The 13,984-nt window shown below is 38.4% G+C and overlaps 3 protein-coding genes across 6 annotated transcripts; 1 reads left to right on the forward strand and 2 right to left on the reverse strand.

Annotated features, from left to right (window-relative positions):
* The first annotated feature begins 229 nt into the window (after positions 1–229).
* On the forward strand, positions 230–5,044 carry LOC113681955 (potassium voltage-gated channel subfamily A member 2). Of its 3 annotated transcripts, none has more exons than XM_089208539.1 (3): positions 230–314; positions 1,525–1,623; positions 2,375–5,044. In XM_089208539.1, the coding sequence occupies exon 3, from the start codon at positions 2,636–2,638 to the stop codon at positions 3,893–3,895; it is 1,260 nt and encodes a 419-aa protein (XP_089064665.1). In that variant the 5' UTR covers positions 230–314; positions 1,525–1,623; positions 2,375–2,635; the 3' UTR covers positions 3,896–5,044. The 3 variants fall into 3 exon arrangements, with proteins under 3 accessions (XP_089064665.1, XP_027054896.2, XP_089064666.1); XM_027199095.2 differs by lacking the exon at positions 230–314 and adding an exon at positions 1,056–1,443; XM_089208540.1 differs by lacking the exon at positions 230–314 and having other exon boundaries at positions 1,580–1,844.
* On the reverse strand, positions 3,966–10,327 carry LOC113681958 (uncharacterized). Of its 2 annotated transcripts, XM_027199099.2 has the most exons (8): positions 10,139–10,253; positions 9,734–9,802; positions 9,578–9,651; positions 8,756–8,863; positions 7,542–7,787; positions 7,318–7,445; positions 6,587–6,656; positions 3,966–4,963 (listed from the first exon to the last, which is right to left on the reverse strand). In XM_027199099.2, the coding sequence occupies exons 3-8, from the start codon at positions 9,611–9,613 to the stop codon at positions 4,892–4,894; spliced, it is 660 nt and encodes a 219-aa protein (XP_027054900.2). In that variant the 5' UTR covers positions 9,614–9,651; positions 9,734–9,802; positions 10,139–10,253; the 3' UTR covers positions 3,966–4,891. The 2 variants fall into 2 exon arrangements, with proteins under 2 accessions (XP_027054900.2, XP_027054899.2); XM_027199098.2 differs by lacking the exon at positions 9,734–9,802 and having other exon boundaries at positions 10,139–10,327.
* A 610-nt stretch (positions 10,328–10,937) lies between these two features.
* On the reverse strand, positions 10,938–13,879 carry LOC113681956 (diacylglycerol O-acyltransferase 2). Its single transcript, XM_027199096.2, has 4 exons — positions 13,242–13,879; positions 12,476–12,695; positions 11,797–11,960; positions 10,938–11,257 (listed from the first exon to the last, which is right to left on the reverse strand). Exons 1-4 carry the CDS (start codon positions 13,669–13,671, stop codon positions 11,103–11,105), a joined length of 969 nt encoding a protein of 322 aa, XP_027054897.2. The 5' UTR covers positions 13,672–13,879; the 3' UTR covers positions 10,938–11,102.
* Between the last annotated feature and the right edge of the window lie 105 nt (positions 13,880–13,984).

Here is a 13,984-nt window from a genome sequence, read left to right on the forward strand (position 1 = left end):
TAGTTTCAAATCCACGCTTCTTCAGAGCTGTAATTTTGGTCGGAGTAGAACAATTTTCCTCAAATCCAGTTTTCTTCAAAACGCGTGTGGTTCGGGAGTGCAGCGTGAAAGAAAGGGCTGATTGGAAAAAGAAAGAGAAGACTTCCTCTCCCGTTTACGCTCATCTGCCGTTCACGTTCTAAAGACGACTGGGAACGAGTCACGTGAAATAGATTGTTAGTGATTTTTAGGATATGTAGCGAAGGATACAAAGTTAAGGCTTTGATAGCTTTGATAGCATCAGAGTAAAACCGAATGGGGAAGGCAAAACTCTGGTAACTATAGCTTATTTTCACAGTGTTGTACATCATACGAGGCTGGTGGCCGGAGGCCTTGACTTCCTCTACAAGATGAAAACCGCGTGCTTCGGGTTTGCGATGAAACCATTTTTTTATTTCGCGATCGCAGTTGCCTCGCCATTATAGTGTTGTCCACTAATCGGCTGCCCCCTTTTCGAGTTACTCCGCTACAGATCCTTGGCTTATTTTTTTTAATACTCCCAAGCCGCCGGGGTCTGACGAATTTCTCGGTTGAGTAAGACTTGTTTCTAATCGCAGACACAAAAATCACAATTATGAAAGAAATTACAATTTCACAGGTTGTGTTGGTGTCAAAGATTAAGTGCGAACGAAAACAGCGATCATAGCGACATGGCCAGCAAATTTATGGGACCCAGCAAGTTCATTGATCAACGCAATGGACGAAAATAGATAAATTCATAATTTTTTAAATCGGCATCAATCGTCTTCATAAATATTATTTTTTGGGAGGAATTTCCTACAAGAAATACTGAGTGCGCGGCTTGTGATTATGATCCTGAATGTTATGTCGTTAGATATTCCTGTCACTTGGCTATCAACGCACTTCAATGGAGTGTTAATCCCAAGAGTACATGTCAAGTATCAATCACTGCCCATTACGAGTAACGAGCGATTATTTCTCAGTTCATGGTTGGTTAAGCATTTTGAGCAAATTTTACACCTCTGTAATAACGTCCTATTTCTACTTTCTGTTACGTTTGGTTTTTCAGCTTCCAAACAACCCTGTAGTCACCTGCCAACTCTGTCCGGCATTTATGCCATCATCTCCTTGCCAAAATGCGCTGTCTTTTCTTATTGAATCGTTTCCAATTTTCTTGCTTAAATACATGAAATTTCACGAAAAATAACGTGAAAATGCAAATTCATGTGATTCGTGGTATGAAATTACCTAGAATGAATAATGTTATTTGTCCGGCGGCAATTTGACTAAGCTTCTTATTAAGTAACTGCAGTCATTTTCTGTCGTTTTCCAAAATTGAAAAAACAACAACGCCCAAATCCATCAAGGCTTCAGGATCATTCGATTCAACGCGTATCCTACCCAGAGACGCGTTCCTATAAGTACACATCCTTCAACAACGAGGTATATTTAACAAGCTTTTCTCTAACCCGTTACCGGGGTGCTATCATTTGCGTTAAGGAACCTTCCTAATTTTCATTACAGATCAGTTCAGCCCTACATGACAATGATCAAATACTGAAGAAACTTGAAGAAAAGCAATGTTTGAATATCGTAATTGAGGAACTCAAAGCTCAAGTTGTGGTAAGACTATTTTGCGTCAATTTTAAACAAAAACAGTGTATGTGGAGGGAGTGACTAAGGATTTCGACATAAGAACACGGGACGAATTTTTAATTAATCAATTTTCCCTACCGCTCTATGGAAGCTTTGAATAAATCTGTGGTATACTTATTGTAGACGTTAAACAAAGCCATTTTAAAGATGTAAACGTAATTTTCACACGCCACACAGAGCGAACACCGGTGAGTTGAGTCAAATTTATTGTAGATGATGTGCAAACTCCTATTTCACCGACTCGTACTCGCGATTTTCTACGTCGCATTGTTTAGACGATCTTATTTTCAAATGCGGAGAAATGGATAAAAAATGTCTCTTTGGTCAAATTTCAATTCTAAAGAGTTAGACTTCGCAATAATTTACCCACCGCGCTGCGATGCAGATATGTCCATCTACAATAACCTTTTTTGAGTGAAATGCTCGTGTAAAATAAAATAAATCCAAATAATTTGTGAATAGGATCACAGTATATCGATTGAAGAACAACAAATGTTGTGGTTTGGTGATAAAAATAGTGTTTTTGAAGTACAGGTGTCATTGAATTTACACATAGGAGCACTAGAAAATCACGCTTTTTAACCTGAATTATGCATTAGCCCTTTCTATAGCGACTTTTATTACTCAAACAAAAACCTTATCTTTTGAAAATGGCCATTCTAAAGCTACAAGACGAATAAATCACAATTTGACATCACAGGATTTCTTTTCTTTGTAGCTCCAAGCGTTGAAGAAGAGCTACGAGAATGATGCATAAATAATTCATGCGACACTTCTACCTTAAACATCCAGCGAGCGAATAGCTAAGTGATGATGGCAAGGTGCGTAACCTGCTCTGGGTATGTTAGATTGTTTACTTTCAAGCGGTCTATAAAATGACTCATTTTCTACGTGAAATTTCCATCAAATTGTAAGCTCCTGGCTCGCACGTCGCTTTGGTGCAGGGTGCACCTCCAAAAGCCATATCATAGCGTTCAAGATGTGCTCTGTACGGAACGTTATCTACGACGACCGTGTAGTGATAAACGTAAGCGGCATGATATTTGAAACGCGCCAGACGACGTTATCACGTTTTCCAGACACGCTCCTGGGCAACGAGGAGAAGCGAAGCAAGTTTTACGTACCGGAATTTAAAGAGTACTTCTTCAACCGCAATCGATCGGCCTTTGAGGCAATCCTCTATTATTACCAGTCCAGTGGACGACTCAGGCGGCCGGCTGAAGTCCCGATGTGTATTTTTAAGCAAGAAATTGAGTTTTTCGAACTGGGAGACGAAGTTTTGAGTGACATTCGACTAAAGGAAGGGTATCTGAGTATAAACGAAAGTCCACGAGAACTTCCTGAAAATAAACTTCAGCGCAAAATCTGGGAACTCTTTGATCAACCCGACACGTCGTTTGCGGCATCGTGTTTAGCCATATTTTCTGTCAGCGTTATCGTCGTGGCAATTGCAGTCTCTATCGCAGAAACTGTACCCTCGATAAGAGAAAAGAAAGCCGACTTCGCTAATTTTGCAGACACCGCAGAGGAGCCGGTCTGGAGCGAAGACACCTGGTTTCTTCTAGAATTAGCTTTCAACACTTGGTTTACAATCGAGTATTTAGTTCGGCTGTTCACTTCCCCGAACAAGTGCAGTTTTTTTACGTCGATTTTGAACATTATCGACCTGGTGGCCATCGCTCCGTTCTATATTTCGCTTCTTCTCACCAAGTCCGAAGCAAGCTCAGTGGCAGCGCTACGAATATTACGGATCGTTCGAGTTTTTAGAATCTTCAAGCTCTCCCGTTATTCCAAGAGTCTTCAGATGATTGGGTATTGCGTGTTTGAGAGCTTCAGAGAATTAGGGCTTTTAATTCTGTGTCTGTTTTTCAGTGTGATTGTTACAGCTAGCCTTTTGTATTATATCGAAGTGGGAAGTGACAAGACGGATTTCCATAGTGTACCTGCAACATTTTGGTTCTCAATACAAACCATCACAACAATAGGATATGGAGACATGGTACCTCACAGCCCTTTAGCAAAACTTATGTCGGCTGCTTGTGCAATATTTGGCGCGGTGACTCTCGCACTACCCGTCCTAACATTTGTATCGAACTTCAATACTCTTTATTACAAGAACATGTTGGAGAAGGACGAGGCTCGTGAAAATCGCGAAACATCAGAAGCCGCAAGCGAACTGGATTCACTATTGAACAACAGTGAAGAAATCCCTCAAAGACATAATAAGTACTACAGATAGTAGTAATGAAATTAGCGCCGTCAAAATATAGGGGACTTTCAGGAAATAACGCATTGAATTTATTAAAGAATTTACGATGAAAAAGTACTTTATTATCATTGAGGTGTAATGCATAAATTATAACGTTTAAACTTATCTTCACCATCAGTGATCGCTCGCAGAGTTGAGCGATTGCAATATTGTTTTTGGTTCGTTCTTCGTTTCCAATTGAAACCTTCCATTAGGCTGACATGAAAAAGTACAAAAGGAGTTCAAATTGATGCTCCGTTTGCGACCGCACAGGGAATTTCACTCTTGTGGTTTCATTACTTTGAAAATGCGTACATTAATGGCGAGTAAACCGTATGCAAAACAATGTCTTGTTTTGGCAAAGCCCAGTAGGTTATCTACCTGAACCGGATAGAGAACAAATTGATTTTGGCGACTGGTTAGAAAATCTGTCCATCAAGATTAAGGCAAGATTGTTTTCTTTTTTTTTCAACCCAATCTTTAATTTAAAGAACAGTCGTGCCAATTCATTTTCTTTGCGTACGTTTGAAATGGCAAATGGCAAATTAACGAATTGGGAATTAATTATACCACTAGCTGGCAAGGGGTGAAATTTTTATCTGGAAATAGTGCTCGACTGGTCAAAATTAATAGCAACTCTGGTCAAGAGCAAAAAAATAAATTATGATCGTCCAAACCCACCAGTTTATAGGAGAATTACGGCTTCTGTATGTTCCATACCTTTTTTTCCACATAGAAATTTAAAATCAAACTATCAGTAATTTCTCATGTATAAATAATGCTTTCTGGCAACATTTATAATGCTTTCGTCGTAATAAGAGAGAATTAATGATTTTTTTCCCCGTGAACAAAACAAATTCTCTTATTTGATTCTGGGAGATCGTGCGTGGGTACAAATAACTCCTCTAGAGCTTGTTATGACTGTGTACTGAGTGCCTTCTGAATATTTACCAACACCTTTAAAATAATCCTGCACAAATACGTTGGTTATTTCATAAGAAAGTCCGAATGAAATCCTCTGGTATAATTCTGAAATCTCTTGTAGTCTTCTTTCATTTCCTGCCAGAAAAAGAATTGTGTAACATTTAGGATAAAATTTGTATTTTTATTTATATTTAATAAATCTTTCAGTGTAAACAACTACGTTCAAATTTAATCTGCTTCAAGAACTGTGAGTTAATATAAAGAGGGCTTTGTTTTGGAGTTTCTGTTCGCGAAATTTCAGCTTTACTTCACAGCCTGAAAAAAAAAAAACTGCAACCACAGTTGTCAATTCTAAATGAATTACATCCTTTCTGCTCTGTAAACGGATTCTTGAAGCTTGTTGCATATCACAAACGAAATTTTGACAATTTTTTTACTGACCGCATCAAAATGTTTTAACAGCTGGTTGAAACTTTTCAAAATAAAATGAATTTAGTCTTGATACTGAATTTGAAAGTTATCATCTGCAGTTGAAGAGCCAAAGGTCTCTATAAGACAAAGCACGGCATTGTTAATGTTAAGTAACAGGTAGAAAGTATTTTACATGTCTGAGGGCGGCTAGTCACGATATAAAGTTGCCTATATGTGATGTGTTACGACCTGCAAAATTCTTCTCACTCGCTTGCAACACAAGTTCAATTGATAGCAGATAAGCCAATTTGCTTCCTTAAAGATTTGAAGCAAGAACTCGACAAATCTTATCGAGAGAGACTAGGATCTTGCTGTTATTGGTGGCCGGATATGTTGCAAGAGAAAAGTGCCTCTCCGTACGCGCTTCTCCGTACGCTAGAAAGGCGAAAAGTGGAACGGCATGCGTGGTTCAAGAATGAAAACACGTAAATGAATTTTCGTTTTTCTTATCACGTATAGATCCGTTTCCTTTAAAAAGTGTTATAAGAAAACTTTTATCGAAAGAAAGCGGGGTGTCGAGCAAGCTCCAGTAGATTTCGAGTATGTAGGTAAAATGGAGAAGGCGTGAAGACTATCACTGGCCCCATTACTACTGAAGAAGCTGACGAACGATTAGACACGACTCATAGAATAATTGGAAACGTTAAAAAACGTATTAAAAAGTCTACGACTTAGTAAATTTTACAACTAGATGTCTCTTCAGCCATCTCAAACAAAAATTCTCAAAATTGGAAATTGTTATTAAAAAATTGTCTAATAAAAATGCGAAACGATTAGTATTGGTATTTAAAAGTGTAATGAAATTTGGTCTGGAATCACACGCTAATCAATGTATTTCGAAAAATGCGTTCACACTTTGCGAATTTAAAATTTTGCGGATTTCATGCTTCATCGTCGAACCGCACCACGCAAAATTAAAACCCGCAAGAAGGCCGCCAAATTTCCTACCAGCAGTTAAAAGAAAACTTCCACCGGCAAATCAAATTTCAAATCGGATTCTTGTATTTGGACCCACTCAGAATTTTCATCGATGAATCAACCACCAGGTATCATCCCTCTGCATAACTCGACATGTTATAAAATTTGAGAATATTAGCTTTCTTATCCCTGTTAAGGTTTTGAAGCTTAAATTGCCAATCCCAAATTGAAATTAGTTTTCCACAGAAATTTTCGTCACCTCAAACCAAAAATTATCCGTTGCGGTAAAACAACAAAAAAAAAACCATTGACAACCACCGAAATAAAACTGCCGCAAACTTTTCGCGTCACTCAGTACTTAACACTTACTTGAAACAAATTCTCTACTTTGAGCTTTGCGTCGTTTTCAGCTTCTAAATTTCTTTCCAACTGATCAATCCTGGAAAAAAAATTGCAGCACAGGATTAGAGCCCGCATTATTTCGGGGCAGCGCCTGGTGCAGATATCATGAGCTTCTTACGAACGAAATCAAATGCAGCTTAGTTCAGGTTGCCCGCCAATGAAGACCGCCGAAAAAGGAGGCGGCGAAAAATGGTGGGAGAGTTGGAAGGACAACCTACAGATGATATTTGTCCCCGATTTCGTTCGTCTTCCGTAATACCCAATCAATATACGCCATCTCCCGCGCTCTTTCCCTTTTCGCGACCCCCCCCCCTCCCCCACAGAAAAACACACGGCCTATTGTTCTGTTTTCATCTTCTATATGTAAACGCTACCCCCTCTCCCCACCCCCACCGCTTGCTTTTAGACGAATTTTATTCAACTCAACCTTCTAACAGCGTGCACATTTTACCAGCAAATGGGTAATGAGAATATTCAAACTGATCCCGTAGAAGTTGTTTTCTTGATCTAGCACCAAATTCTCGCAACTATTTTACAAGAAAATGTGTAGCAGCTAGAGGGGAGAATTAACAATCAGTTTTTGAGAGTTGAAAAGTCAGCAGGGGCACTACAGCACAGTCACGTGTTCCTTTAATGAAACTGATGGAACGTTTAGAGACTCAACCAAGAACTTCGAAATCAAATGACGTTGTTTGTACCACTGATTGAGTTCATTCACTTTGTTCTGGTGGACCCGCGCAACTCTTGACGCTTCTGCTGCAGATTTTCTTTCGCATTCTAGTTTTGTTTCTTCGATTGATTCTTGTCGACGACGCTCGGCATTTTTCTAGAGAAAATAAAAGTTAAAGTATTGGTAAACACTGTCATCTAGTCCTTGAACAGATACTGAGGAAATAAACTTTACGTAAACGTTTAAAATTACCCTCGCAACTGCAAGTGCTTCACCAACAGCCAGTTCTCTTTGAAGGGCTGCTTCGTTTCTGAGCTTTCTTGCAAGCGTCTCCGTAAGATTTTTCAGAGCTTCCTGTTTGTTTTTCTCAGCTTCTTCAGCTGCTTTTTGCAAAGCATCACTCTTTTCTATTTGAAATCTTTCCAACGCCGAGCGAGCCCGCTTTTTTTCTGCGACCTCACATCTGTACCTAATTTCTGCCATTTGTTCCTCCGCTTGCTGAAAAAAAAAAATAATTTAACCCTATAATACCAGGAGTGACCGAGAGAAATTTGCTCCTTTTCATACCTCTACACTTTTTGAAGAGAAAGGTGTAAAGAAGATAAAAAAAAACATAAATCAAGGAGATATTTTTTCATTTAACACCAAATTCTCAAAACTACAATTGTGAGAATTGTATAGCAGACAGTAAAGAGAATTGATACTGAGATCTTGAGAGTAAGAAGTTGTCCTTCATACAGTGATAACCACCAAACTCAGTGGCATCTATAAAGGGGGTAAGTTTCAAAAGAAACTGTAGTGCTGCGTCAGTGTGAGAGAATAACAGGTTAATCTACTATTATCAACTGAGTTGATGATGCAAATTGGCCTCTGTAAAGATTCAAAAAGCTGACATTTTGAGTGTTAGTCCTTCATCAGAGCGATTGACAAAGGGATAGCCCTTGCAATGTCAGCTCTTAAACTCTTTATGGTGGCCAATTTAAGTTATCAACACAGTTGATAATGCCAAATTACTTAGTGGCAACTATGTTAATGATGACCTATAAATTTTGAAAGAGATAATCTAACAGTTTTACATCACTCAGTGGTTGCAGAATGACACCAAATAACATTGGACATTTTTAGCACATTTGAAGACATCTCTAACAGTAAGGTTGCTCTTGCCTTGGGAATCTTAGAAGACAATAAGTGGCGCTGAATCTTTCTGTATACTTTTTCAAAGCAGTGATAAAAATCATCAAGTTTTTAAAGCACACTTTTAGTAATAACCTTTCAAAGTGATACTTAGTGTTGATCATGATGTCTACATAAAAAAATATTGCCTAAATAATTGGATATGCAACTACCTTTATGTTGCCACCTATAAGCCTTGCTGTTCAACAGTTCCCCTCCCTTTACCCAACAAAGTGTTTGTCCAAAGATTTTATGGCTAGAGAGAGACTCATACATGTGATAATGTCATTTACCAATCTAGCTTCCTCCAGTGCAAGATCTCTCTCTCCCTCCATCTGTTCTTTTTGCTCTTGGAGAGCTTTTTTCAATTCCGCACATGCTTTTGCTTCAGCTGCAGCAACCTGTTGTTTATCCAGAAACACTCAATTTTTTTAATCAACACTAAAATAAATAAATATATTGAAATAGGTACTAATTTGATAAGAAAAAAATTAACCAAGAAAAACACTCCAAAAAATACTCTAATTTCCAGGACAGAGAGGTTTTTTTTTTCATAACTTTTGATTTGCTAATTTGAATCGGTCTAACACGATTTTTGAAAGAATCCTGTAATTTTATCCTCAGGAAGGCTGAATAGCCAAACCTTGTTGAACAAAAAAAAAAGTTTAAACAGTCAAGACACCTCTAATTGTATTTGGGAAAGCTACATTGTAATTCCTTAATCCTTTACACCCTAAGATCAGTATGCACATTCTCCATATGGTTTTCTGTACATTTCCTAGGGTGCTGACAAGGAGATTTTGCTTAACAATCAAGAGCTCCTGTACTTGTTGATCATTTCCATTATTCTCCTGGTCTTAATATGTAGTTCAGGAGTGATACTGTATGGAGAAATTAAATGCTGATCACTCTTGGAATTAAAGGGTTAATATTAGTGAGTTGATTTAACTTCAGAAGAAAAGCATATCACTCATTTTAAGGGAACAACAATTCTCTAAGTTTCAACAGAAACAAATATATATGAAGGGACAGGGAACATCTAAGCTGCTCTGTGCGAGTAAATGATTCTACAGAAACCCACTCTGTGCTGTGGACTGTGCTTAACATTAACTTACAGCTTCTCGAACAGCTTTTCCTTTATCTTCTCTCATAACTTGTTGTATTTCATTTAAAAGTTCTGTTCCAATGCCTACCGACAATAATATACAGGGTCATTTAGTTTATAATAACAGTATCACTTGAAGAAGAAGAAAATGATGGATAATTCAAACCTTCAGCCTGAAGGCTTTCCCTTCAAATGAAGCCTTTCAAAAATTCTTTAATTTCTTTCTCTACTGTCACTAAAAGGAACAGATGTTTGTTTCTATCAGCTGCGTTAGTAACGCAATGTGAATTGGACGCCGTCGAGAAATTATGAAGCTGACATTTAGAGCGTTAGCCTTTTGACAGAGCTGTCATCCTGTCATTTAGCATATCGCATTCGTCGTAGTGTTAACAAATTACTCGTTCTGAAACGTCAGCTTCATTTTCTCTTTACGGAAGCCACTATTCACATTATCAACTCAGCTGATCAATAGAACCAAATTAGTGATCAAGTAATCTAGAACAAAATCACTAAGTTGGTTGGAAATTTCACACTCACGCATAATGTCAGAAAAGGAAATATCTATACTTACACACGATATTTGTGTGTGTCACCTTCTGTGTTTTTAACGTCGTCCTGCCATTAAGCATTCGTTCTAGTGTTATCAAGGGATTTCCAGACGCCATCTTTGTTTCAAGTTTGAAAACGTAACTATGCGACCGCGACTTGCTTTTCGCCCCAGTCTCACTCTCATTTTTTCCTGCACTCCAGGCGCGCAACCGACCCGCGCAACCTATTCTAGTTTGAAATCGCGATTATTAGTATAGACTCGAAATTTTGATAATGTGGGAGAAACGCTATACAACATTCTTTTTTGAACTATTCTTCTTTATGCATTCTTCAAATCTCGTTCGCACGAATGTGGACTGGCTGTTTAGGTACATGGACACAAAGAAGTCAGTGAACACAAGCGAAATGGAGATCTTTTAATGAAACTCGCGCTGAGAAGGGTTTACTTTCACGCTCGAGATCAGCATACAAACGCTTTAGATTGACAATGCTGATAGCATAATAATAATTTTTTCAAATAAATCATCAGCTTATAATAGCTCTTCATTAAAGACTTCGAAATACATTCTCGCTAAACTTGATTCGAATTCTATGCTAAAGAAGCACAACCTTTGTAACCTCCTCATGCACAAAAGAATATTTTCGAATTAATGCGACAAACGACTGAAAGCGGCACACTACAAGAGTTAAATTCTTGCTAACTGCTGCAAGCGTAGTTGTTAAACTCTCTCCATCTAAAATTCATCGGAAATATTTACCGCGATTATCTCAATGAAATGCAAGTGTGAAGTTGAGGTTTACAATAGGCAAAGACAGGAAGCTGTAAGAAAATTGGCCAGTTTTAATTGTTCTCTGTTCAATGTAGTCACCATACACTTGCCTTGCAAGGTCTTTGTGTGAGAGGATAAAAACGGGAAAAAAAAACAGAACGAAACAGACTTGATCTACTGATGCTAGGACAACACTTTTGAGGCTTACTTTCATAGCTAAATGATCAATAACTCTGAATTCCCTGTTGGATGATACTTGTCCTTATTTTTCTCGTATAGATCGGTAAGTGCTTCTAAATATTGCGCGTGAAGTTGGTCTATCTCTTCCTGTGTTGGGTTGGCAATCTTGGTCACAGGAACAGGTGATCCCACTGTGTAATAGAAAATTAAAACCAGTACTGAATAGATCGTCTCCTCAAAACAAATAACTACTGAACTTATAAATGCCACTTATGTCAATTATGATGAAGGCAGAAAGAACTAACGGTCCTTCCACAGTTTTTGAAAAAACGTAGAAGTTATGACTACCAAATGACTGTCGTAATAGTTTCAAGCTAGATCAAAAGTATTGTTTCACCTCCCAACTTAAAAGCGCTCTCCAATTGGAGGGAAGAACGTATCACGTGTCATGAGTCAAAACTCACAAACTCCCTCTAAATAACTTAAACTTTCGACTCAAACATGATGGGGAAATGCACCTTGAAATCGAGGCAAGTTTGTGCGCCACTCTTCTACAATTTGTTCTATTTTTTGAGCTTTGAAGTATAAAAAAAACACACTGGCACCATGGGAAACAGTGAGTTTAGTTTCTCCTTGCCGTCACATCGGGGAACATTGAAGGTCTTAGGGAAAAAAACTCACTGTTTCCCTTGTGGCCAGTCATTAAGTGCTTATCAAGATTTCTGCATACCAACAACGTTGATTGGAGATCGTTTCGGAAGAAAGCAAGTTCCTAAGCAAGAAGTAAAAGACCTGAGCCAACGCTGAAATCGTGAAAATTGAGAGGATCTACTGCCGCCAATAACTTGATAAATATTATTTTGTCCAAACCCAAAGACAGGGACGAGATCGGACCTAAAAATGATAAACATTTCCATCTGATTACGATTCATCTCGAAACTCTGAGTGATGGAGAACTGAACAGTTACAACCAGGAATACCAATCCAGAGGGTGCCTCTCAAAAATTGATAAAAACTAATGGTAAAGATTAAAAATAAATGAATAAATATGCGAATAAATAAAAAGCTGAAAAATGCTGAATAACGGAAATCAAGGAGCGTAGTTCAGAAAAGGTTCACGTCTCTGCGAATTCCTAAGAGGCAAGAAACTTCCTTTTTACCGCACGAGTTTGAGCTAAGTACAAACTTTCTATTTCGCGTCAGGCTTTTATAAACCATCCGTGTCATCGTCAGATTTACTTATTGGTGAAATCAGATAAGACGCGAAAAGATGGATCCCATAATGTTATAGGCTGGACAATGATGCTTTGGAAATACTAATAATCGAAATTACAGTGATAGAAAATCAATGAAACCTTTGGTAATAGACGACTTTCCAACTGATAAGAAACTCCAAGTCTTATACACACCCAGTTTGCAAAGCCAGTTTCATGAATCCTTTCCGCCGTTTTATTATCAGTGCGTAACTGTCATAGCCCATTTCGCGAATCTCCGCTGCTCCTCCCACAACGATGACAACCGAGTGTCCCGCCCCCTTCTGCGTCAGATTGTATTCCAAGCTGTGACGTGATACATCGATTACGCCAAGGGCCATCAGAATATCACGGTATAACAAGGCTTTAAGGATTGCTGCACCAAAAAAATTCCGGAAAAACAGCAAACTAGAGATAAATATTCTTTTGCCTTTCTGTATCTCTTATATGAGGGTTACAAGGGTGTAGTTTGGCCACCTAGTATCTGTCAGGAGTTTCACGTTAGGTACAGTCGGGATATAAAAAAAGGATGGGCCGAGAATTTGAGCCCATACTTTTTGTACTCACTGAAAAGCTGACGAAATATTGATTTGAAAAGGTGTTTTAATATTTGAGTTAAAGAATTATGAAGAAATCGAGGTACGATCCGTGATCCAATAGTTCACAAGTCCAGAAATACGGATTTTACACCGAAATGTTTTGTAGCAAATGACCAAGATTTAAATGGTTGAATATTTTTTCAACAGATCAGTTGTACGCATATTTCCGAAAGTAGAAAGAAAGATAAATTAATTCCCAGACGAAACACAAACTGTAATAGTAAAATTACTGTAAACGTTTGACTGTTTCCTTAAAATTTTTAATCGTAAAAAGTCAACCAAACCTGATCGATAATATGGCGATTCGAGTTGATTTAGAGTACCTGATGTCACGGACAGATGTGGAATGATTCCGGGGAACTTGTCACTAAATCCACATGCTTCTGTATTCAATCCTATCGATGCTCCTTCGGTAAAAGCTCCATGGGGATGATATCCAAAAATGTAATTCTTCTGTGGATCGAGGTCGCTAGTTTTGACGAGGGTAATAGGATAGTAATCCCTCATGTACTTGAAAACAGAGAGCCTTCGTACAAAGTTTATCAGAAGGTCTCTTCCGCCACGTTCCGGGGTTTTCCACTCAACAAGATACGTCCATGATAAATAGAGAAGTACAACCGGCCATAAGGGTGTATAAAAAAATATTTGGTAAAGCGTAAGGATGCCCAGTACGTGAGTGCCTCCAAAGAATCCCACAAAGTACAGCAGTGCTATACTCAAATATTGTAAAATGTAGTCGATACTTGGAGACATTTTTCGGGTTTTAGACCGAAACGGACAGCTCTAATTGGCATTGCGTGATGCTTGTCAAGTCTAATGAGAAGAACACGAAGATATCTGATACGTCATAGCTTGCGTTGATTGGTCGGTCCATTGTAAATATTGAAAAATTCCGGAACGTTGGAATTGAAACTTTACAGTTGATAGGGATCAGCGGAATGTCTGGTTTATATCCTCGCTATTCTGCCTTCGGAGGAATCGTAACAAATGCCATGAATAACGGCGTTTTACTGCTATTCTCAGTATTATCCTCGGAGGGTTCCATTTGAGTTACAGTTAGAGGTGG

The sequence above is a fragment of the Pocillopora damicornis genome, chromosome 6 (genome assembly GCF_964200805.1).
Source record: "Pocillopora damicornis chromosome 6, jaPocDami1.2, whole genome shotgun sequence".
NCBI classification, from domain to species: domain Eukaryota; kingdom Metazoa; phylum Cnidaria; class Anthozoa; order Scleractinia; family Pocilloporidae; genus Pocillopora; species Pocillopora damicornis.